The sequence below is a fragment of the Typopeltis vanoorti genome, chromosome 16 (genome assembly GCF_054136105.1).
Source record: "Typopeltis vanoorti isolate ZY-2024b chromosome 16, IOZ_Tvanoo_1.0, whole genome shotgun sequence".
In the NCBI taxonomy this organism is placed as follows: Eukaryota; Metazoa; Arthropoda; class Arachnida; order Uropygi; family Thelyphonidae; genus Typopeltis; species Typopeltis vanoorti.
In genome coordinates, this window is record NC_143564.1 from 19189706 (window position 1) to 19216202 (window position 26497).

The 26497-nt window shown below is 35.9% G+C and overlaps 1 protein-coding gene across 1 annotated transcript in view; it reads left to right on the forward strand.

Moving 5' to 3' along the window:
• LOC150097879 (uncharacterized) overlaps positions 1–26497 on the forward strand; it is a 365709-nt gene that overhangs the window by 249106 nt on the left and 90106 nt on the right. The window contains exon 15 of the mRNA XM_090406619.1: positions 11181–11348. Coding sequence (XP_090262745.1) covers positions 11181–11348 — 168 coding nt within the window. The remainder of the gene's footprint in view (positions 1–11180; positions 11349–26497) is intronic.

Here is a 26497-nt window from a genome sequence, read left to right on the forward strand (position 1 = left end):
TTTTTCACTTGGTTAGACTATAATAAATTTAGTTTAATCCTTTATCCAAGTGTAAGCAAACAAAGTTTGCACCTGAGTAATTCAATAATAAGGTGGTCCACCTGTTGGCAACCCCTATAGGTAAATATGACCTCTCCTATTGCTTCTGCCTTAGTATTTATACGTTTGGGTCTGCCTCCCACTGACGAGACCTCAATAAAGGTTGAAACCGGTCTGGGTAGTGGCTCTCCCCTTAATGCATAGCAGTATACATGTCTGCAAGGAGATGTGCTTTGCATTATGGGAGATACTGAGACAAGGAGTGATGAGAGCTTGGTCCACCTTTGCTCGGAGTTGCCTGGTGTTACATTACCTTACCTGTCCTGAAAATATCTCACAACGCAAAGATGTGTTTTGCATTGTGGGATAGGTGTTGTTAGCTTGGTCCACCTTTGCTATGAGTTGCCCAGTGTTGTACTACCTTACCCCAGTAAGGTAGTACAACACTATATTCAGTCCTGAAGATATATTTATGCGCAAACTTTGTTTGCACCTAAAAATATCTTGGATAAAGGATTAAACTAAATTTATTATAGTCTAACTAAGTGAAAAATAGACTTTCAACATAGAACATTGGTTGTTTTCTTCCATCTAATTCTGTGTAAAGGGGGTGTTCAGATCATGGTCTGCCAGTCCAGACTTGTTATAATAATGGTAGAAATGTATTTAATTTCTCCAAGATGGATGTTAGCAGTACTTTCTGTCTCTTCATAGTTGTCAGTCACTAATTTGACATGTGGTTTTAAGTGTGGTTGTGAAAGTTATATTTTGTTAATACATTGATTACCTTTTCAAATGTACCTCAGATACACTGCTTGGAAAAAAGTAAACAGACACCAATGTGTGAGGTACAAACAACCATGGTGCCCATCTTAATAAGATGTAGGACCTCCTTTTGCTAACAACAATCAATCTTATTTGGCATACTTTCCACATACAGTAGCAATCACTTGAAATTTTGGACCATTCTTCCTGTAGGCACGTAATGAGGTCCTGGAGTGTTGTGAGGCAGATGTCTCTTGATCTCACCTGATACTCCAGTGTATCCCACCAGATGTTCAGTAGGGTCGAGATTAATCTCTGTAGAGACCAGTCAAGTGTGGAAAAGTAAAAGGGCGAAAACTTACAAAGAGTTTGTTACAATTATGGAGGCAGAAAAAATTTAAAAAATAATAATAATAATAATTAAATTGGATATATCATATATTTCAAAAATATTAAATTTATATATACATATTTATAAAGATAATTATATTTTATTCTAATTATATAAACTCCAAATAATTATTTTTATTTTGATAATCCCTGGGACAGAAACATTTAGATCCAATTACATTGAGAAAATTTGATTCTCTTATAAATAGAATATTTTTATTTAAGAAACAAAATTAATCGGAAATTTTTATTTAGTAATTTAATATTTTAATATAAAAAATGTGATATATTAATAAATGATATAAATATGAAACTGAAGGGCAAAAAAAATCTTTTTTTTTTGACTGATGGATGGAAAAAAAATCTTGCACATACTCAAAAATTTGTTCGGGCAGGTGCTGCAAATAAGTGATTATAAATAATTTGTTTAAGACAAATATATAAAATATAATTAACATTTAAACGAAAATGTAATTTATTTTGATATAATTAATGAATAATATTTTTTAAAGTATTTCCTCCTCACCTGAAATCTTTTGGCGCCTGTGTGCATCGCATACATTGCACATATTGCCGGCTCGGACCTGGCCACAGCAGCAATTCATTTCAATGGGAACATCTCTATTGTGGAAATACAGAGAGGTATAAGATAGGGTGACACAATATCTCCAAAATTATTCACAGCATGCCTAGACGAAATATTCAAACTTGTTGATTGGGAAGTTAAAGATCTGAAGATAAGTGGAAGATATTTAAGCCATTTACGCTTTGCAGATGACGTAGTTATCTTTACTTCAACTGCACATGAATTACAGACTCGTATCTATGAACTCCAAATTACTAGCAAAACAGCTGGCCTAAAGAAGACATAGTTATGTTCAATAGTTATGTCCAACCAGAAATAATAAGCGCGCGCACACACACACACACACACACACACACACACACACACACTTTATTTATATATATATTTATAAAAATAAATTTAACTGACTAGAACCCGAGAAAGTATAACAAAAACCTTTAATACATCACGACTAGTTTCATCGGTGCTCCGACTTCTTCAGGTGAGAAATAAAAAACATAAGATATAAAAATAACAAGGTAAAAAACATGGACTTTCCAGCTTAATAAAAAGCAGAATAGTAACAGTCATGTTTGAATAGGTGACCGCGAGCTACCATTGGCATGAGTTGAATGTGTGCAACAGCTAATTTTAGAGCGCCAGTACTGGATTACTGCGCTATGGGAATCAGACAAATTGTAGTGTTAAATTGTGAATGAAGCTATGTTATGTAATTTATTATTTTTCATTCACATTTAACATTGCTTATTAAATATTAATCATGACTTATATAAAATTATTTATTTTTCCTTAATTAGGAATTACTAAATAAATATTTATTCAAAACCTGACCTATTATTAATTTATAAAATAATAAAATGTATAGAATATTGTATAACCAATTATATATGATGTATCGTAAAGTGTTATTTTATATTTAACTGTATACGCAATCAAAAATTTGAAGAAGTAGCTTAAATATTATGTTGTTCTTATTTGTGAAATATTTAATGTTATGTAATCACTCATGTAGTAATGATAACCTGATATGGCTTGATGGATTACAGTCCCTTGGACTTCGATCCCTTAATCGGTATGGAATAGTCTTGTATTAAGTGTTAGCGAGCACCTGGCTCACCCTATTTAGGGTTGTACGGAGGTACCAGAATCGATAAGCAAAGCAGCTTTCGGGCGCTTATGTTTCCACCTATCGTGTTCGTCATAATTAGATGACTCTTGAATGAGTTGATTTGGATGAACAGCTGCTTTGGCAAAATAAGCAGCAGCACTGTTATGGAGGAAAGTGGGAATATCTGGAATATCGGCATCTCGATGTAAGAGAGTATTTCTTACAAACCACGGAGCGTTGAAGATCATACGGAGGCACTTGTTTTGTATAACTTGTAGCTTTTTGATGTTAGTGGCGGAAGTGTGACTCCAGGCCGGCGATCCGTAAGTTAACGATGATCTGATAATTGTTTTGTAGATCCGTAGTTTGTTATCAGTACTGACTTGGCTTCTTCTATTGAGCAGAGAATAGAGTTGTACTATTGCAGAGTTTGCTTTTTTGCATGCATAAACTATGTGGGAGTTAAAGTTTAAACGGTTATCAAGTTGAATGCCTAGATATTTGGTGCTAGATCTCCATGAGATGGCTGTGTTAAAAAGTTTAACTTCTCCAACATGAGATGCTTGTCTTCTTGTGAAAAGAATGGCAGTGCTTTTATCGGCATTTACAGATATTCTCCATTTTTTGAACCAGTCTTCTAAATTTGTTGCTGCAGTTTGTAATCGCTGAGTAGCTATATTAGGCCTGAGAGATCTGCTGAGAATAGCCATATCATCCGCATAACTAGCTATAGTGGTTAGTGATGTGCTAGGAACATCAGAAACAAAGATGTTAAAAAGAAGCGGTGAGAGCAGCGAACCTTGAGGGACACCAGCAGTGATTTTTTTCAGTGAGGATCTAATTCCACGCAACTTAACCTGAATTTTACAGTCCTGTAGAAAGGAGTTAATAATTTTGGTAAGATAAAGAGGGATGTTGGCTGCAATTAATTTGTAGATGAGACCTTTGTGCCATACAGTATCGAAAGCTTTTGCAACATCAAGAAAGATAGCTCCTGTGTGCTGTTTCCAGTTAAAGCCTGTAGTGATGAACTCAGTCAGTCTGTGAATACATTACATTAGCGAAATGTTTACGCTAAGTCTGTTGTCATGGAGACGCACGCGTAAACAACCACGAGTGAAGAGAGCGAGGCGTTCGAACGTAAGGTGGGAGTGAAGGTCATAGAGAGAGAAAGAGATAGAGAAGGAAGGTCATAGATAAGACAGGCAAGGGAGAAGAATTATTATTAAGCGAGTGAGGAGAGAGTTTTGCGGAACCAAGATCATAAAATCCTCAGGGCAGAAATTTATGAGTATAGTGTTCGGAAGTGAACCTATAAGTAGTGAAACATAAAGTTTAATGTTATAAGCGAAATCTGCTGTTGTTATGAAGAAAGGTTGATGCCGTAATCAGATAAAAGGAAACTGGACAGTCAATGCTAAAATTCTGATTTGTTCCAGTTAATCTGGATTACGATTAAATTCTATGTTGCCCTAGGAAAAGGTTACATTGATTACTTGGAGAAAAGTGAACAGGAAAAGATATTAGTACCTAATTACTGTTGTTTGAAATAGTGAAGTGCGACTTACAGTAATACAGTTTGAACTATGGAGAATTTTTGTTATGTGTATTCCGCTAATGTTAATTAAGTTAATTCATAAGTGCTCTCTCAATAATTTGATGTATTGAAGAATTTGTCTGGTAAGAGTAGTTGTATAAGTTTCTCTATTCTAGCATTAACTGTAATATATCTCCGATGCTGAAGGTCCGGGAATATATTTGCTTGGAATAATGCTTACGTAGTTTATTGCCTGCTGTGAATATAAACATTGAGCTGATAGATTTGTGAAGACTGATTAAATGTGAAATTGTTATATTAACTTGAGATAAGAAGATTTGTGTTTTTGAGACTGTGAATAGTATATGAAAGTTAGAACATTGAATTAGCATCAGTGACCTAAGAAGATGTGTTAAGTTAATTGTATAGTTCCATTTTAAAATAGAGTTCTTGTATTTGTTAACCATATCATATATTAAATGTTTTATTTTGTTGATCTAAATATTGTGTTTGCCTGAATTCCTTATTATTGCACCGTTCATAAACATTCGAATCGTGCGGGAACCCCAAGTTAAAAATGATGATAGATGATTCGGCCTAATGAGATGACTGCTAACCTAATTTAGAACTGATCCTACTATTTATATAGACTAATCTAAGAATAGGGTGGCGCAGTATAAATATAAATTTCCCTACTTTTGGATCGGTGATCATTTCGTTATTAGTTGTATTATTCATAAAAGTGACTTGGAACTAGATAGATTTAGAACACGACAGAAAGGGTCGTCACGACAGTAGCTTAGATTGTTGTTCAAATGTGAAGGGTCCAGAACTATTTCTTTTGATTCGATAATTCTTCTTTTGAATTCATCCTTGCATATATATAAATTAGTAGTGCGTTCCCAGTCAACTTGATGTGGCTGTTCTTCAAGGTTAGAGTTTGCCGAGAAGAGGATATGACTGGAAAGGACGCTTGCTCATATTCTACTGTAAGAGCTGTCACGTCTATGTTCCTCAAGACGAAGTGAAACAGATTTATCTGTCTGGCCAAAATAAGGTCGACCACAGTCACACAAAACTTTATAAACACCAGGAAAATGCACTTGGTTGTGTTTTGGTTTTGGTCGACTCAGAAAAGAACGAAGTTTTAGCAGAGTAGTATAGTCTAAACCATTTAAATAACCAACATCAGAACTAGAGATTAACGGCATTCTCCCCTTCTTGGATCTAAAGATCAACAGATTACCTGACTGTCTTAAATTTTCAATTTTTCGAAAAACCACCCACACTGATAGATATTTACATGGTTCTTCTCATCACTTCCCACCTCAGAAACTGGGCATCATCTCCACCCTCGCCCATCGAGCAAGATGTCTCACTTCCACAGAAGAAGACCTTCAAACAGAGCTTAACTTCCTGAAAAACACCTTCTTAAATAATGGATATTCGCCTCGTAACATCACTAAACGTTTGAGACCATGCCAACATCCTCGACAAGAAGATGATTCCAACCCTATCACTCATGTACAGTTACCATTTATCAGCTCTCTTACCCCAAAACTAGCTAAGATTTTGAAGAAATTCAACATAAAGACCGACTATACTACTCTGCCAAAACTTCGCTCTTTTCTGAGTCGACCATAACCAAAACACAACCAACTGCATTTTCCTGGTGTTTATAAAGTTTTGTGCGACTGTGGTCGACCTTATTTTGGCCATACAGATAAATCTGTTTCACTTCGTCTTGAGGAACATAGACATGACATCTCTTACAGTAGAGCACGAGCAAGCGCCCTTTCCAGTCATGTCCTCTTCTCGGCAAACTCTAACCTTGAAGAACAGCCACATCAAGTTGACTGGGAATGCACTACTAATTTATATATATGCAAGGATGAATTCGAAAGAAGAATTATCGAATCAAAAGAAATAGTTCTGGACCCTTCACATTTGAACAACAATCTAAGCTACAATTTGCCAGATTCCCATAGTGCAGTAATCCAGTACTGGCGCTCTAAAATTAGCTGTTGCACACATTCAACTCATGTTAACGGTAGCTCGCGGTCACCTATTCAAATATGACTGTTACTATTCTGCTTTTTATTAAGCTGGAAAGTCCATGTTTTTTACCTTGTTATTTTTATATCTTATGTTTTTTATTTCTCACCTGAAGAAGTCGGAGCACCAATGAAACTAGTCGTGATGTATTAAAGGTTTTTGTTATACTTTCTCGGGTTCTAGTCAGTTAAATTTATTTTTATAAATGCATACATCCCGAGTAAATCCTAATTTCAATAATATATATATATATATAATAAAATTACATGATAACCACAGTAATAAACTTTAATGAAAATACAGATATTTCATACAGAAAATAACAATGTAGAAACGAGCAAATCAAAGAACGGAAATACAAGGTACATACAACAATTGGTACATCATTTACAAACAGTTGCCATGAGCCAGAAATCAAAATTAATATTAATAACTGATATTAAAACTAGTTTTTATGTTTAGATAAAATGAGAATCTCCCAAATTTTTGGGAGAGAGAGAGAGAGAGACAATTGTTCCAATTCATGTTAGGCTGATATAAAAGGCTGCACAACTTTCTTTGATAATTCAACATATTTAAAACTGCTTTTATGAAGAAGATGAGTTTCATCCTGCTGACACTCATCCAGCAGGATGAAAAGTGTCCCATATTCAATGCAGTATTGATGTTCATAAATTCTTTTTTCCACAGAACAGCCTGTCTGTCCAAAGTACCTAGTCTAACCATAAATACTGTTACGACTTGAACACTGCATAAACCTTTAATCTTTCAGTAAATCATTTACAGCTTTCAGCACATACAAACCACATATATAACATGGTTTGTATATGGTAGCAGTATTTGTATATAACAGCACTCAATGTTTGAAATGTCCCCTTTTTGCCTTTGTTGCACCCCCAAAGTCTGTGAGGCCACATATCAATGGTGGCATGCATGACATCCAGCAGAAATGCTGCCACTGCCCACTCCATATCCACTGTCAAGCTGGCAATTTTGGGTGTTGTTTCTTGCAGGCTATTTTCTCAAGCTCTGACCACAATTTGAAGTCCAACAGATTTAAATCTGGACTTCCAGATGGCCAATCAGATGTTCATATGTGATCAGGCACATTTGCCTCCACCCACTGTTCTGTGGTCCTTGCTTTGTGTTCAGGAGCTTCCTGTTGGAAGGTCCACTGCCTAATATGAAACAGGTGTTGTTCAGGACTGTAATCACAGGTTCTAGCATGGTATCTTGATACTTTAGCAGAGGTTTTGACTCCTTTCTTACAAAAATGCAGGGTGATGACCTCTCTGAATCCTGGGTGCTATGGCACGTGCTGTGTGACCACCCAGGGTATATACTCGATCATTTTGGCATTAAACAACTCTTCATTGTGAAAATCTTCTTATCTGTAAAGAGGATATCTCTGTGTCTGTTGTTCATGTAACCCTCGAGAAGTGCCTTGGATTTTATCACCTTTTGCCACATAAGTTGTGGTGTTAAGAAGTGTCCAGTATAACGATGAAGGCTCTTACCCCCAGGTCATCACTTAGTACACGTGAAATTGTTCTCTGCAAAATGCTCGTCTCACAACATTACTTTCTGCATTTTCCCAGGATTACAGTGGAGGCTTGCCTTCACGGTCTTCACAGTTACATCCTAACACTACATGGTCAACCTGTTCTTTGGCTATCAGATATGTCTTCTGTAAATGACATTTAATAATCCATTTAGGACTATTAACAGTTATTAAGTTTGGAATGTAGCCAACCTTGTGAAGTGCTATTTACAGCTGCATGATTCTCATAACTTCCCATTGCATGTTAATTGTACAGCTAGACAACTCTCTCTGTACCGATAAACTTGAATGTTGGCTGTGCACAGTGCCACTAATGGAACTGAGCTTGTGTAATTCTGTGGACATCATGGGGGAGGGTGTGTGGAAGTTGTAACAGTATTTATGGCAAGGTTGTGTATGTCAAATTACATTCACAAGGAATCTGGTAAGCACCAGCTAAAAATAGTGGTGACAGTTTGCCTTTTGGTAGATGATGATGATCATCATCATCAACAATGATGATGATCCCAATGCCCATAGGTGTCTGATGCCATCTTGATATGATTCTTCCATTGCATTCTATTTTGTGCAAGATGACTCAGTTTGTGTGTAGAGTTTCCACACCATTTGACAATGTCATCGCCCCATTCTCTGGTTGGTCTTCCTTTTTTGTTCTTTCCTTCAGTCATCCCAAACAGCAGCATTTTTATTTTTCTCTCATTGTTCATTCTACATATATGGCCAAAGAGACGTAGTTTCCTTTTGATTCTTTTCTGGATCAGGTTTTCTTTTGGTTGTATTCGTCTGTAGATGATATAAGATGAGAATTTTTGTTGATAGGAGAATACGTGAGAATATCATGATACTTCTTCAAAATTCTACCAATAGGTTCAGGGATACTAGAAATATAAGGGATTGGAATCCTGCAGTCTGTTGGAGAATTCTTAGGTGTTGGAACATAGGAGTCGATTATCTGCTGGATTTGATGTGGGTTGTAAACCATTCAATCCATTAAAGTTTTGATAGCGAAAAGTTCTTGTTATAAGCTTGAAGGAAATGAGCACACATTATGAACTCTGTTAATTAAAGACTTCATACCACTACTTAAATTAAGGGGATATTAAATCCCACATAGTTTTAAAACCGAATAAGAAACTCAAAGATTGGAATCAGAGAGTTTCTTGCCGAATATAGTCTAGTCTAGAAACTAGACTTCATACCAATTTTTTGTGAGGTGTGATGAGCAGACATTTGATAAATGTATCTGCCAGTATGTTTAAGTTTTGGATAAACACTGGTTGATAAAATACCAGAGGCTGTGCAAGTAAGGATGTCCAAGAATGGTAAGCTACCAGCATTTTCTTTTTCCATGGTAAATTGAATGCATGGGTGAATTCTCTGATTTCATTACATTGATGATGTTTTTGCTGTTTGGCCCCAGTCTGAAACTGAACTTACCACTTTCCTACATTAGATTTATAGCTTTCATCCATGCATTCAGTTTATCATAGGGGGGGGGGGAATGCAGATAGTTTACCATTCTTGGATATCCTTCTTACTCAGTAGATGATGATAGTAGTTACGGTTCATTGTAGTCGGTGGAGGTGTCATATAATAATAATAATAATAAAGAGCTGTAACTGATACGCAGGCTAATATACACATGATTTACGACTCATTATTTTGATTCATCTTTTGAATATAGTTAATGCTCTTTCTCCCTGATGATGTCTATGTAACAGTGGAGAAATATATTGGAGTTTTTAATAAATTCTATATAATTTTTGTAACGTCTAGTGCACATATTCTATTAAAGCTATCCCTGGACGTTGTGTGAGTGTATAGTTAGTAAGGGTGTGCAGTCTAGATTTTTCACTTGGAGAGTGGTAAATGAATGGATTGAATTGCCAGAATTATGTGTTGAATTGCAAATAGTTATGTGTCCTAAGAGTGAATGAATTTAAAGAGAGATATGATGAAATTGTGTGTATAGGTTAGTGGATCTCCTGCGATGAATCTTCTAACTCCCTATAATAATAATAATCATCATCTTTGATCTTCTACCAAGAAATTAAATCTGTGGTTCAAAACTGCATAAATTCACAAATTACCCAAATTCATATTTTATACATGTAGAGCACATGTAACTGCCATTATATGTCTTCAAAATCAGTTTTATGCTCATGGGGGGAAAACTGTAGTGCATGGAGGAAAATCAGCTATACAGTAAAAGTCAGACATTCACTTAAAAAAAAAAAAAAAAAAAAAAAAAAAAAAAATACAGCAGGTTAACTAAGTACTGAGTAACCACCACTACTGTCATTTGATATTTACAAAAAAATGTTCCTCCCATAGTATTTACACAGCAGAAATTTGCCATCCACAAATCTAGTAGGAGATAAAATCCTTAAAAAAAAAAACACATTATACTTAAGTAGAGGTAGTTAATGGAGTACTGAACAATACCAGAGAGAGAGAATGTTATGCCACTACCTCGATAGTTGGACCATAACTGAACAAATCTATGACCAAAGTAATGAAGAAGCAGACATATAGAAAAGTTATAACTATTATTCATTTTCTTTTCTTTTCTTTTCTTTCTTTTTTTTTTTTTTTGATATATTAGTATTACCAGCATAAACATCATCGTCAAATTCCTGACATGTACCCTCAAAGGGTGTACAGGATATGATAGTACTACATGGAAAATTTACATCATTATTAACTTCCTATCTACAATTTTCCTCCTAATCAATCTGTTACCTGTCAAGACTCCAACATTGTCAGATCTTATATTTCTATCTTCTAAGGCACTTTTTACCATATCAATCCACCTAGATCTTGATCTTCCTCTGGATCTTTTTCCTGCCAACTTAGAGAGAACACTTGTTTTGCTAATAAACCAGAATAAACTAAGAATGTTTTTTTTTTTTTTTTCAGAGAACACCATATAATTATCAGAATGCTTGAAAGCTGTATACCTAAGATGCCCAGTGCATCTATTGTTCCAATATCTTGGAACAACAGATGCATTGAGTTTTCTCATTTTATAGGTTAACAGAGATTTCATTCAATAACATTAATTTTAGTAAATGCTACTATATATTACTGAAAATTAGTAAAAAATAAATATTTAAATATAAATATTTTTATATGTTAGATTCTTGAAGAGAGAGATAATCTCAAATATCAGATCATACAAAGTTTTCATCTTTCTCAGCCAAGAGAGTTGGAAATGACTCATTATTCAAAAGCAACAGTAACAAGAACAAGATCTCCAAATATTCAAATTCAGCCATCTGATAGGACAAACCTTTATTCTGTTGAAGTATGTGGTGTAATGTGTCTGTGTGCATGTGCATGTATATATATATGTATATATATATATTGGTATGCTCTTACTTTACTGTTATATTTGCTGAAATATTATTTGTGGATAAAGCACTAAACATATTACAAATAGTAAAATAATAAATATTGAGTAATTAACTTTCTGAAAGTTATAACTTAAAAACAGGATGCTGTACTTGAAAGGTGTTGTGCATTACATGTTCTAAAAGATTTAGCTGAAGAATTTGCAAAACTTTTGAGGATTGCAGACCTTCAATCTGTTTTCACAGGGACCATTCTATAAACCTGCCACAGTCTTGGTCACTTGCCTCTGGATTCTCTCCATCACTTCCTCATCCTTGTAGAATCCAGGTTCCCAGATGTGGCTTACTAAATCCTTATAAATTAAAGATGCCAAGAAATTATATTCTTGTTTTCATCCTTTATCCAAGTGCAAGCAAAACAAAATTTGCACCTGAAGTAACTTCACCTGAAGTGTAAGCAAGACAAAGTTTGCTTACACTTGGATAAAGGATGAAACCTGAAATATAATTCCTTGGCATCTTTAATTCCAAGTATAACCAAGTGAAAAAAAACTTTCAACATCTATCTCTAATCCAGAGTATTTTAGTGATAAAGTGCGACACCTTTTGACTACTTTTATATGGAAATATGACTACTGGTACTGGAATATATTCACCTGGATGGTATAGGTACACACTTGCAAAATGACATGCAATAACTTAACTATTTTGTTTGCTTTTGTTACCCTCCATACCATCACCACTCCATCCTTCCATGATCATCCTTTCTTTTACTTGCTGCATAGTGAAAGAACTCTTTGAGATTTCCTTTGGCTTCTTTTTAGAGTATCAGTGTAGGAACTGAGATATTGAAATCCTTTACTTCTCCAAGAGTGTGATCATTTAACCTAATTTGGATTTTTGAGGGACAACTGTTTTAGAAAGCATGTGGTGGAAGGAAAACACAAGTTTCAAAAGTTTTGGATTTGGTCATAGCATCAGAGGATTTAATTGTGACTGATATGTGAACAAATCTATGACCAAAGTAATGAAGAAGCATACATATAGAAAAGTTATGATAGCTATTATTCATTTTCTTTTTTTTTTTTTTTTCATAGTTGCTTCCAGTCAGCGAGAATGTCCTCCTGACTTGAATAGGCTTGTAGAAGTATGAAGGCAGAAATAATTTATGTGGAATTATAAGGCAGGCAATTATCAGACAGAAACCAACCAGCTTGCAGCAGGACAGTGAATGAAAGAAGTTAAAGGAAGAGAGGTCAGTGCTACTTGGGAAATACTTAAGAAAAATTATTGACAGCAGTGGCAGATTATATATATCTTGAGTGAAGAAGATAAAGTGATTTGGAGTCAAATGAATAACTAGAGAAATTAAACAGAAATTGCAGATGAAAAAGAGATTATGGAAGACATAATGAGAGAGGTAGAGAACAGTTTCATGAGGAATATAAGGCTCAGGCTAGGAAGGAGAAAGAAATTAGATTACACAAAGAGACTAGCACTGAGATCCAAGTAGTTTTTGCTATGTGGCAGTTAGGAGGAAAAATGAATTGTAGACAGATTACCCTTCTGATGCAGATTGCATAGTTGAGCTATTTAATGATCACTTTGTTAGAGTGTTCTTCCATTCTGTACAGCAGACTTTATTCCTAGAGGGATAAGGAGTGGTGAAATGTTACAAGTGAGTAAAGAGGATGAATTCCAAATACTGAGTATGCTAAATGGCATTAAGAAATTAGGACCAGATAAAATTTTTCATGTTATAAAGGAATGCTGTGGAACTGACCATTTCATTAACCCAGCTGTTTAATGAAAGCATTGCAAGAGGACAATTTCGTGGAAAGCAGAAGGAGAGTAAGATGGTGTCCTTGCATAAAAGTAATAGTACCAGGTTTTTAACTTGCATACAATTGTTTATTTATACTAGATGTATTTCCTCTACATGTTTCCTCTGCTTTATAGATATTAACTGCTGCTGGAAAATGTTTAATTTTTGTTGTTGTTTTTATTTACATTAAGTTATCACCCACTGATGTTGTTAGCCATATAGACAGCGAAACATGTAGAGGAAATACATCTAGTATAAATAAACAATTGCATATGAGTTAAAAACCTGGTAATTAACAGTCAAGCAAATCTGCTTGTAGTGAATCACAATATATATATATATATATAGAGAGAGAGAGAGATAGGCCAGTTTGTATTTCTTCTTAAGTTGTTACGATTTTATAGAAATTGGTAAGAACTTGTATAATGAATTTGGCAGATGAGAGCAATATTATATAATAGCATGGATTTCTTAAGGGAAGCTTTTATTTTAGTAATCTTGTTGCATTTTACAGTAGGGTGGATGATGGTAAGGCATACAATTTTTTTGGATATTGTCGGATTTTGTAAAAGCATTTGACAGGATTCCACATGACAAGTTGCTTTTTAAGTTGCAGCATGTGGGTTTGGATATCATAATCCTTCCTTTTGGATATCAAGTGTGTTGTAATTGGTAACTAGCTTTCTGATAGATATCAACATTACATATGGGAGAGCAGTATCAGTGAGTAGGAAGGTTACAAGTGAATTTCCACAGGAATCAGTACCTAGACCATTGCCATTCAATCATTGTGTCAGTGATATTGTCACCAAACTATAGGAAGATATTCAGTTGTCTGCAGACAGTGTGAAACTTAGGAGGGGTATTACTAATAGTGCTGATGTTTTTTTTTTTTTTTTGTTGGCTCTTCAAAAGGATTTGAATAAGCTACAAAGGTGGACAAATGAAAAGAGATGTCAGTTTAATGTGACTAAATGTAAGCTTTTGGAGAGCCACCATAGCTCAGTTGGTATAGATGAAGCCTTTTGGTCAGAAAGACCTGGGTTCGATTCCCATCCAAGACATCTTTATCTGGTTTCTTTTGCCTAAAGGTGAGTTAGCCAGTCTCATACGGAGGTAAGGAGTTTTTTTCACCTGAAAACTTGCATTTTTCATCCCCCAGAACAGGCAAACCAGCCCCGTGAACACACACATCTACAGACATATGACACACCAGGAGGCATAGGGCCAACCACCTTATCCTCGAGATGATCTCAGTTGTGAAGTCCACAGCTAAAGAACCTTAATGGTTCGTGAAAAGCTTAAGACAAGACAATACAAATGTAACCTAGCTTTTGAAATTTTGGCCCACAGATGGGATGCTTCATATGGTGTAGTTATACTCAAAGAAGTAGTAAGGGAGCCTGGAATGAGTGGAGATAGAAATTTCAAGTTCAGAGTCCATATTGCAAAGGTTGTCAAGACATCTCAGAGAATTGCTGCAATATTGAGGAGGATATTGACCATGAAAGGTAAAAGCATGATGGTCTCATTCTATACAGAAATCCAGACCACATCTGGATTTCTTTGCTTAGATCTTGTCACTGGAATTTGAAGGGAACGAGTAACCTTGGAGAGGGTACAGAGATGGAAACAAAAGTAGTATCAGGATTATGCAATGTTGATTATGAGGGTAGACTGAGGGCATGCAGAATGCAAAGGTTAGTGGATAGAAAACAAAGAGGATGGGATATGGTCGAGACATTTAAGCTGTTCGAGAGTTATTATCAGATTAACACTGTGGAAATTTTTCATATGGTAGAACAAGGAGAAGGAATGAGGACAAGAGGCTATTCCTGGAAGTTGCAAAAGGAAGTAGTAAGTAAAAGGGTAAAAAGTAAGTTTTATGCATGGAGCATGGTATGCATTGCCTGAGAGAGTGGTGAAAGTGCAGATAATGAATGAGTTTAAGGAGTGGTATGATAGACTTTGTGTGGACTAAGATTGGGGTATCTCCCACAATAAGTCTTGTGACCACATGGAGATTAATAAAATATTAATAATAATCATATCCCCCCTTTTCTGTCGACTTATGTAACCCACAACCTATACTAGTATTGAGTGTTCTACAGACCACTGACCATCTGGATCACTCACCTGGATCCTCCCCACCATTTGCTCATCTCCAAGAAGTTTAAATGATCACATCTGTGTGCATATATGAAAGTCTTGTAAAGTGGGATAATAACTTTCTAATCTGTGCTTGTCAGTGTGTTCTTCAATAATGGAGTAATCCCTGTGATCTACTCATGTTGATGTTTAATGGAATAAAACAGACATCTTATGCTAATATTTATATAACTATATTTATTTAGTATTAGAGTATTAAACCAATATTTCGCCTTGGTCATCAAAGCATTTTGATGGGCACAAAGAGATATACTGAGCATGTGCACACAGGCACACTAGTTCAAAAGGCAGGCTCCTGGAGTCTTAACTGGTGCTCTCTATGTATGCAATGATTGATACTTGCTGAAGATCTCAAAATGATGGCTCCAGAGTTGTGGCAATTTGATGCTTATTTGCATCAAATCAAATTTGTTTATTTGCATGATTACAAATCTCAAAATGATTAGAAGAATGAAGATGAAATGAGAAGATGAGCAAGTGTCCATCACAAACCCATAGAGAATTCCAGTTAGGACTGTATGAGCTTGCCTTTTGCGATCAGTGTGTGTGTGTTTGCCTTCCTACTACTACTACTACTACTGGTGTGCCTGCGTACACATGCTCAGTACATCTCTGTATCCATGAAGTTTGATGACAAAGGCAAAATATTGGATTAGTAATCTAATAAGCTAAATAAATCTTTAGTTAATTATTAGCTTTAGATGTCTGTCTCATTCCACTGAACATCAACACGTGTGAAAATCAACAGCCTAGCATCCATACTGGATTAATGATCCTATGAGCTACTTAGTCCACTTTTGCAATTTGTGATTTGAACTTCAACTTCTTATCCAGCATTGCCTTTAAACCTGCAACCCTCATCAATTTTCTGGAGTCTAGTTCCACTATTATAGTATAGCTTGTAATCTTTCTTCTCAAAGTGCATAACTGTACACTTTCAACATTAAACTGATACCCATTATCCTCTGCTTATACTTCTGTTTAAATCACTGTATATTGTCTTGATTAACTATTAATCTATTTAATTTTGCATCAGCATGTGTTTGGCTTCCTACTACTACTACTACTACTACTACTACTACAAGTGTATTTGCATACACATGCTCAGTATATCTCTTTGTGTCCATGAAGCTTAGTAATCTAATAAGCTAAATATAAATAAACAAATTAAACGGCAGTGGTCCAAGTGAGTCCTGCAGCACACCATTAATTATCCATCTGCCATTCTTGGGTTCTGCTCCTCCAGACCCTCATTGTTATATCACTACTCCATATCATTCCCATTTTCTCCAGTTTATGCAGCAGAGTTCCATGTAGTACCTTGTCAAATGCCTTTACAAATTCCAGCAGTATCATTATGTAGTCATTTCATTTATCCTACTCATCTGTCACTGTATTATAAAAAATTAGTAAATTACTAAGACATGAAAAACTCTTCACAAAGCTGTTCTCTCCTCCCCATAGGGTGTCATTTCTATCCTCCCATTCCTAAATTTTTCCTTTGATCAAATTGTACTACAGTACCTTTGTATCACTTATTTTTCCCCTGCATCTCTACCTCATATGAACAACAACTCTTTTTGTATCATCAATGACAATTTACCTCCCTTTTTACCCTTTCTATTATCACAAAATATCATACCCTTTCACCTCTATTCTTGCCAGGATTTCATTCTTATCCAACCACCTCTCACTTATTCCAGCAATTTTTGGATGAATAAACTCAAGCCATTTCATTTCCCTTATTTCTGACACAATTAATAGTATTAGTATAATTAGTAGTACAATTAATAAAATTACTGCCCTGTTGGTCTTGTTTCAGCAACTGAATACAAAACTAACTCAATTTTTTGCAATCCTCCTGAATAAGCAGGATTAAAAAAAAAAAAAAAACTACAGATCAAAAAACTATTGATCACATACATGTAATAAGGATAACTGAAAAGACAAATGCCAAAAACCCTTAGGTCTGGCATTTATTGATTTTGAAAAGTCCATTTGATTTAATATTGTTGTAAGCTATTTTAGAAGCCCTTAGAAATTAAGAATTGAAAAAAAACTTATATTGGTAAACTTTATCATATATGTATATATATATATAAATTCAACTGCATCTTTAAAATCACAAACAAATATGAAATTTTCTATTAAAACAAGTTTGACTAGAATCAAACTTGTGACACTCTTTCTTCGTGCTGTTTGGTGCTGAGGAGTGCAAGCACCACTTCCACTGAGCTACACAGGCTCTCTAACAACAACAACATTATAATGGCTCATATGTGGCAATAATAATACAATGTAATACTGTAATAATAAGTTACAGAAACTATTGTGCTCTTTCTTTTAATTCAAACAAACAGAACATAAAAACAGACTCATACAAAAAAAAGTTTAGATAGGAAAAATTTCAAAAAAGAATATTAAAGGTCAACACTCACCTAATGTTGCATTAGTATCTTGCTTGCTTCCTGGAAGGGACATTTTTGAGGCAAGGAGGTAGGCTAACATTAATCAGAAGATGATGATGGACCTGGTGCTGGAGAATCAGGATTTGATTCTATTGCTGGAAGAGGAGAGCTTACCACTGGAGTTGGTTTCTTGAAAAAGGTATCTAGGGTTGTTTGCACATCTTTTTTCTTTTTTCCATCATAAATGGCCTTGTAGAAGCTGATGTTCTCACTAACTTCACTGTAAACCAGTCAATGTTAGGATCTTGCTCCTCAAACTTAGCAAATCCTACTTCAATGAGACGAAAGGTTTCAGTTAATTCTTTTGTTGTAAACTTTCTTCACTCTGGATCTTCTAATTCTTTGTGTTCTTGTTTTTTTATCAGCTGCTTCTATATCTCCATAAGGTCTTCATTGGTTAATTCTTGTGAATGGGACTCTAGTAAGTCAGTGACATCATTTTGATTGATATCCAATTGCAGTGCATTGTCACTATCCACCACAGCTTTTCTGGCTTCGGCAATGTCTTCTTCTGTGAAGCCACAAAAATCATCACAGAACTGAGGGCACAGTTTGTTCCACACCCCTTTCATTGTTGATTGCTTCACTTCCTCTCATGAATCGGCAATGTTTTTGATGGTATCACAGATGTTATAATTCTTTCAAAATTCTCTTATCCTTATGGGGACCCTGTTCGTAAGTACAGAACACCATAAGTCAGGTCATCCATAACCCGGGGACGGCCTGTATATATATATATATATATATATATATATATATATCAGTGGAACCTCAGTTGTCGAACGCCTCTGTTCTCGAACAGTTCGGTTCCCGAACAAAAAATGCCCCGGTTTCTGAACAGAATTTCAGTTCCCGAACAGGCAAACAGCAACCATGTGCTGAGCTGTAAGGTGGGAAAGCGTCAGATACACGGCAGCCTTCATTCAGTGCAGACACCTGCTCGAATTTGCAGTAAGTTTTCTTGATTTTCTTTTTGTTTTGTTGTTGTTGTTTTTTTCATAAATTATTATTAATTAAGCCACCATGGGGCCGCAGAAGAATAATGACAGCAGCAAAGCGAAAAGAAAAGTTGTTAGAACCATGATAGAGATGAAAAAAGAAATCGTATCCAAACATGAAAATGGCGTTCGTGTCTTGGATTTTGCTATGCAGTTTGGTATGGCAAAATCAATGATCTGTACAATACTCAAAAATAAGGAGGCGATCAATTTTCGTGTATATTTTATCTATTTATTGTGTTTATTCTTTTTATGTAAGATTTTATGCATTTTCATTATGTTTGTATACAATCTTATGCATGAAGTACTGTTGTAAAGGTTTAAATAAACAATCATCTGGGGTTCGGGAATGGATTAATCCATTTTACATTAATTCTTATGGGAAAATGGTTTCAGTTTTTGAACAATTCGATTTCCGAACAGCCTTTGGGAACAAATTAAGTTCGACAACCGAGGTTCCACTGTGTATATATATCAGGTTGTATGTGTATATATATATATATATATACACACAACCTGACATATATAAATATCAAGAAAAATATCAAGAATGGTGTATTTCTGGGGTTAGGAGTATTGTAGAGAAAATGCATAATAAAAGAATAAATTTTAAAAAATGAAGAAAAAAGTGCAGATATCTAAAAATTGTGATCTTGGACTGCATGGTAGTTTTTGAGTGAGATTGTCATATATGTCTAGCAGTGAATGGAACTGAATGAGTAATTAAATTCATATGATAGATAGAAGAATGAAGATTGTATGAATGGCAGACAGCATTAGAGCAAATAATGGCATGCAAGAGAGAGAAGTAAAAATATGAATTAACATCCCTACCAGCCGAGGTGGATATAGTGAGACCAAATTGCACTTCTTATCCATGTTATTCAACGGGTTAACATGGATAAGAATTGTATCCAGATTTAGCTGGATGTCTATAGACATCATGGCCGGTTGGGAGATTAAGGTGAATGTCAGATGATTAGTGGATAGAAAAGGGTAAGTAAGAAAGGACAGTTGAAAGTCAGTATGTTTGTGAAAAGTATAATGATTAATAAATTATCATAATATATTAAATCTAGCCATTTTTTTTTCTGACATTGTGTCACTTTTAAAAATCAGATAGCGCACACACACACACATATTTTTTTTTTTAAATAGAGCTTTTAATGATTGGCTTTCACCATTAAAATGATTTTCTGAGCTCTACTGCACTGTTGTATCCCATAGTTGTAGCTTAATTGAATCACTAATATTTGTGGTGATTGATTTGGTGACTTTGCTTGGTTTTGTGAGATGGACATTACTACATCAGTGTTTTAAGAGGGAATTGGAGTGTATTAATCAATACTTTAATTCTTCCAGTACTTAAGGTTCCATAAAAAAAATGAAATAACCTGCTCTTTTGGAAAGAGGGGGTAATTGGCGTTGAAATACTTTTACAAAAAAAAAGTAAGTATTATAAATAACTTTTTTTTTTATTTGGTAATACTGGTATGAATTACAATTCTCAGATAAAAATTTTGTGGCTGTTGTTCTTTGAGTTTTGAAAAAAAAAAAAAAGCTACATAATCTGATTTAAAAAAAAATATGTACAGTTCTTTATAACTGTGATGAAATTGGCTACATACAATGTGTTTTGGATAATGGAATATGGAGCTTCTCCATTATCTTCAGCTAAGTTGTGTGTTATTAGTTCATACACTACAGGTTATTCAAGCTATACTGGTTATAATTTTTTTTTTTTTTTAAATAAACTGTAAAAAATCTGTTTCATATAAAGACAGTCTTTCTCAGAGAAAGATCATGTTAATCTTTTTGGGTTTGCATACTTCTCTCTATCTCAGGGGGTCGCCAAACTTCTTTGACCGTCGACCTCTTCAAGAGTTTCTTGACTTTTTATCGACCCCCTCTATTTTACTCTTACATAATTTTAATATTACCTAATATGTATGTTGATGAATTTTAGAACATTAACGCTCACTTGTATGTCGATGCGGAAAAATGAGACTGGGTTCGAATACATGTAAGTATAAGTAAATAAGCAACCGTGCACGTGTTGCAATCTCGCTCCTGCTGCGCCGGCCAGGCGGGAACCACCAACATCCATTTATCGGTAAATACGTCATTTTGGCCTACTTGATTGGCCTGTGTAACTATTTTCATGACCTTGCTCCATCTTACAGGTCCTATTCATGTCACTGTTCCTACGATTCACTCTTAATTGCATTGTCATTCAGGATGGAGGTAATCCAAGTTAACCGAATTAAATATTACCCATACAATGATGTCTTATATTTTCTATCGACCCCTGAGCCCAAATCAACCCCTAACAATGTTATATCGACCACTTTGGCGACCACTGTGCTATCTCCTTCTTCTTAACGACATTCCTAATTTGCCAATTTGATGTAGCAAAGTATAAGGTTATATACACTTTGGGACTGAAAACACTATAAGCTACGTATTACATTAATACTATTGGACTGCAAGAAATTGATGATGCTGTGTGTTTAGAAGTGATAGTAGATGCAGAGTTGCAGTTCAGGGAACATATTGCAAAATAGCTGGAAAGGGAACACTTATATGAACAACATAGCTGGAAAGGGATCACTTATCTGAACAACATAGCTGATAAATATGAATGCGAAAGTTATTATCCCTTCATAATTATAAGGCTCTGATATGGTTATATCTGCACTACTCTGCAGATTTTGGAGACCAATATTGTGATTGGTCTGTGGATTACTCTGTCTTGAAATTGACTTAAGATTTGTGAGTTACATTTAGTGAATAGGCAGAGAAGAGAGGATGTAATAGAAGCATGTAAATTACTAAAGGGACTTTATAGGATATCTCATGAAGCCATCTGGTGTGAGCTGGAGTCTAACAAGATCAAATACATAGTGGAGTGTTATTTCAGACCTGGTGGATCAGTTACTAGTGATGAAGAAATGCATCACCAAATAAAGATGATGGGCATGAAAAGAGTAATCATAATGAGAAGAATCTCATGAGAAGAATGAAACTGAATTTATTGAGCTGTTGCGAGACAACTTCCTGAAGCAGGATGTGACAGAAGGAACTCGAGGTCAAAGAGTAGATTTGACTATAGTGTCAGAGGGTATTTCAGTTAAAGACGTAACTGTTCTGCCTCCAATTGGTGACAGTGATCATGTGGTACTCACTTAGGAAGTAGCTAAGATGTAACCTTTTCCATTGAGAAAAAGTTACATACTGAACTACAGAGCAGAAAATTATGACCAACTGAGGAATATACTGAGTTCAGCATAATGGTATTGGCTGCTAGAGTAGGAGCGAAATGGATGTGTAATCTAATTAAGCAAGAGATTCTTAGATCATGTGGGATAATACAATATTGTGTGCATAAAGATGATTTCTGTTATGTTATATAAAAGCAGCAGGCTAGAATACTCACAGATGTTGAACAGAAGAAAAGAAACTGGCGCTGCAAGTTAAAGACAACCCAAAAGAATTCTGCTGTTTGCTGCATGTCTTCTTCTTCCTAACATGGATTTTAGGCTAGGTGGCTTGTTCCGGTCTCATACCATCTCTTTCTTGGTCTTCCGATTCTTCTTTTTCCACTTATTTTATATGTACAATATTTTTGGTAGTCTGCTTTTTTTTTTAATGTTCTATCCATTTTTGTTTATACTGTCTTATGTAGTAATTAATTGGTTTTATATTCAGGGATCATAAAATTTCTTCATTTGTTTTATGGTCCCACTTGGTATATCCACCTGTTTTGCTGAGAAATTTCATTTCTGCTGTTTGAATTCATTTTCATCTTTCCTTTTTATGGTCCATGTTTCGCTTCCGTATAGTAGAGTTGGTTTTGACAAGACATTATATAGTCTCACTCTAGCATGTTTTTGTACTAGGGATGGCTTAAATATATTATTTATTATGCCATTTGCTTTGACAAAGTTTGATATTTTAGTGCCTGTCTTTTTTCTTGTTTGTATGATAAATCACATCCCAAATATTTGAAAGTATTTACTTGTTCTAATATTTTATTATCTATCACTGTTTTACTTCTTATTGGGTTTTCTCCTTTGAATGCCATTATTTTTATTTTTTCTTTAGATATTGTCATATTATATTGCTTTGAGATATCATTTAACACGTTCGCTGCCACGCTCCTCGGGCATAGTTTGTTCCCATTCGCCAAGCATTTTCGTGTCTTCAAGGTCACTTACGAGTAATCTCGTAGCTGGCTTATCAGGCAGAATTTTGTTTCATACGCCAACTACGAGTAATCTCGTATCACCCCACCCATATATTACATGCGCTGACAAATGTATTTATTGTGTCTAGTCTCTAAAAACCTTGATAAAATGGAAATGATAGAAGACCTGAATGAATTGTTTGAGGTAGCAAAAGAAAAGAGTGAGAGAGTTAGAATGATTAGTCTTTTGCCACGGTATGACAGTGAAATGTTTAAAAGGAGGGCCATAATTGCGAATGACTTTATGCGTGGGTTATGTATGACGAGTGGTGTGGAATTTGTGGACGTGTGGAGTGAGTTTGATGGGCGAAAGGATCTGTATAAGATGGATGGCTTGCATTTGAATGGTTACGGTGTAAGAAGACTTGAGAAAGTGTTGCTGAATGTAGTAGATGTGCCAATTCAGGGAAACTAGATTTGTTAAGGGGGGGGGAGTAGATATACAGTCCTTAGGGAGGCAGTTGAATGTAAGAATGAATATAATATGCCAGAGCAAATAAGGACAACAAATCAGAGTGGGATAGTTAATATAAGGCAGGGTTGGGGCTAATGGGGGTCTTAAATTCATGTACACTAATACTAGGAGTATTAGGAACAAGAAGGAAGAGATTTTGGCCATGGTTGGCACTTCCAGACCACAGGTTATTGGTATTAGTCAGACATGGCTGACTGTAGATGATATAGCCAGTGGGATTGAATGTGATGGGTATAGTGTGTTCAGGAATGACAGAGAGAATAAAATGGGGGGAGGAGTATTGTTGATGATAGCTGATGAGCTACAGCCAAGAAGAATAGAAGTTGAATTGCAGGATAGAGAAAAGAGCACATTTGAGGCCATTTGGTGTGAGATTGTGGCTAGCAGAACTAAATATACAATTGGGTGCTGCTATAGACCAGGTGATGGAAAAGATGGTGGTGACAGTATGCACAAGCAAATAGAAGAAATGAGTGGAAGGAGGGTGATTATTATGGGGGATTTCAACTATGGTCACATTGATTGGAGTGAGGAGAGGACACACGGGAGGAAGGAATTGGATTTTATGCGGCTATTAAGGGATAACTATCTGCGACAGCATGTAATGGAAAATACTAGGGGTCAGAGAGTGCTTGACTTAGTAATTACATCTGAGGATTTGGCTGTAACAAATATGACCATATTGCCACCAATTGGTGAGAGTGATCATAGGGTCTTGACTTGGGAGGTGGCTAAAGGTGTAGAATTTTCAATTAAGACAGGGTACATGTGGAATTATCAGGCTAGAAAATATGACAAGCTTAGGAGTTTGATTGCTTCAGTGCCATGGCATGTACAACTGCAAGGACTAGAAGTTGATAGTGCATGGGAGGTAGTAAAGAAGTGCTTGCATGAAGCAATGGCTGACTGTATAACTAGAGTCCGAATAATAAATCAAGTAGGGGTTAAATGGATGAATAACACCATTAAGCTTGAGCTGCAAAAAAAGAAACAACTATGGAGGGAATTTAAGGAGAAAGGTGACCGGCAGGCACATGAACGGTATAAAGTGCAGGCCAGAAGTGTGACGAGTGTGGTAAGAAAAGCAAAAAAGGATTACGAAAGAACATTGGCCATGCAGGCTAAAGAGAATCCTAAACAGTTTTTTAGATATGTAGCAAGTAAAACGAAACATGTACATAGCAGAATGATTTTAAAGAATGCCGATGGTAGGGAGGTAACTGAATCAGGTAAGATAGTTGAGTTACTGAGTGAGCACTTTGCAAGAATATATCATCCAGGTGGTGACATTGCAGAAACGAATAAACCAGTAGATTATACGGGAATTGTGGTGAATGAAGTGGAGGTGAGTAGTCTATTACATAACTTCAATGTCAATACATCTGTGGGATTGGATGGTATACCAGCTCGTGTTGTACGAGAAGCAGCTAAAGAATTGTCAGTACCCTTGACCATTTTGTTTAATTTGAGTCTCGGGTCTGGGTTAGTTCCAAACAGGTGGAAAGAGGGGAAAATAGTTCCACTGCATAAATGTGGTTCCAAGACTGCTGTTGTAAATTACTGACCGATTAGCATATCAGGAATCATTGTCAAGGTCTTAGAGAAATTAGTCAAGAAAAGAATACAGGATTGGATAGATGAAAATGGGATATTGTATGGGGGACAACATGGTTTTGTGAAGGGTAGATCATGCCTCAGTAACTTGCTCACGTTTTATAACACAGTGACGGCTGAACTGGATAGGGGTAATGGGTTTACAGTGATACTACTGGACCTTGCCAAGGCCTTTGATAGGATACCACATGGAACCCTAATCAGTAAACTGGAGCAGATGGGAATAGATATAGGGTTGGTGAGATGGATAGGTGGGTGGTTGAAGGAGAGATACCAGAGAGTGGTTTATTCAGGAGTGGAGTCTAAAAGATGTCTTGTGACTAATGGAGTGCCACAGAGCTCTGTTCTTGGACCACTGCTTTTCATCAATGATATAGGAAAGGATTTGAGAGGAAGTGATCACTTGTTTGCTGATGATGCAAAGTTGGGTAGAGCTATAATGAGTGCACAAGATGTCAAAATTTTACAGGATGATTTGGATAGTTTGGAGGACTGGGCTAGGAAAAATGGATGTCAATTTAATGTGCCAAAGTGTAAGGTTATGCACTTATGCACTTTGGGGTGAAAAGAATAGCAGCAGTATATCGCATTGGTGGAACCGTACTCCAGGAGATTGATGAGGCCAGGGATTTGGGAGTGTTGGTGGATAGGGAGTTGAAGTTTAGGAGTCACATTGCAAAAGTGACTAAAACAGCTCATCAAATCACTTGGCTTCTGAAAAATACTTTAACATGCAGAGACAAACAAGTTGTTGTTCCTCTGTATCGAGCCTGATATCGAGCTGATAAGACGCCATCTGGACTTCTGTGCCCAGTTATGGGCGCCAGGGTTTCTTCGTGATGGGGAGGAAGTGGAGAGGGTCCAGAGACGAGTGACCAAGATGATAGCAGGTCTGTGGAATTAACCTTATGAGAATAGGTTGAGGATTTGTGGGTTGCAGAAATTGGACGATAGGCGAAGGAGGGGTGATATGATTGAGACATTCAAATTACTGAAGGGTTTTTATAAGATTGATCCAGAAGATATTTTTGAAAATATGACTGGTGGTGGGAGGACTAGGGGCCATGCATGGAAGCTGGGCAAGAGCGTGGTTGACAAGGGTGTTAGAGCTAGGTTTTTTACTTGGAGAGTGGTGAATGAGTGGAATAAGCTTCCAGAGTCTGTTGTGGGTGCTACGACCGTGAATGAGTTCAAGGCAAGGTATGATAGATACTGTGTGAATGTTGAATGGTTGTTCTTGACATGATGTTAGGGCCTCCCTCGATAAGTCTGTCGACTCCTTGGAGTTTCCCGGAACAATAATAATAA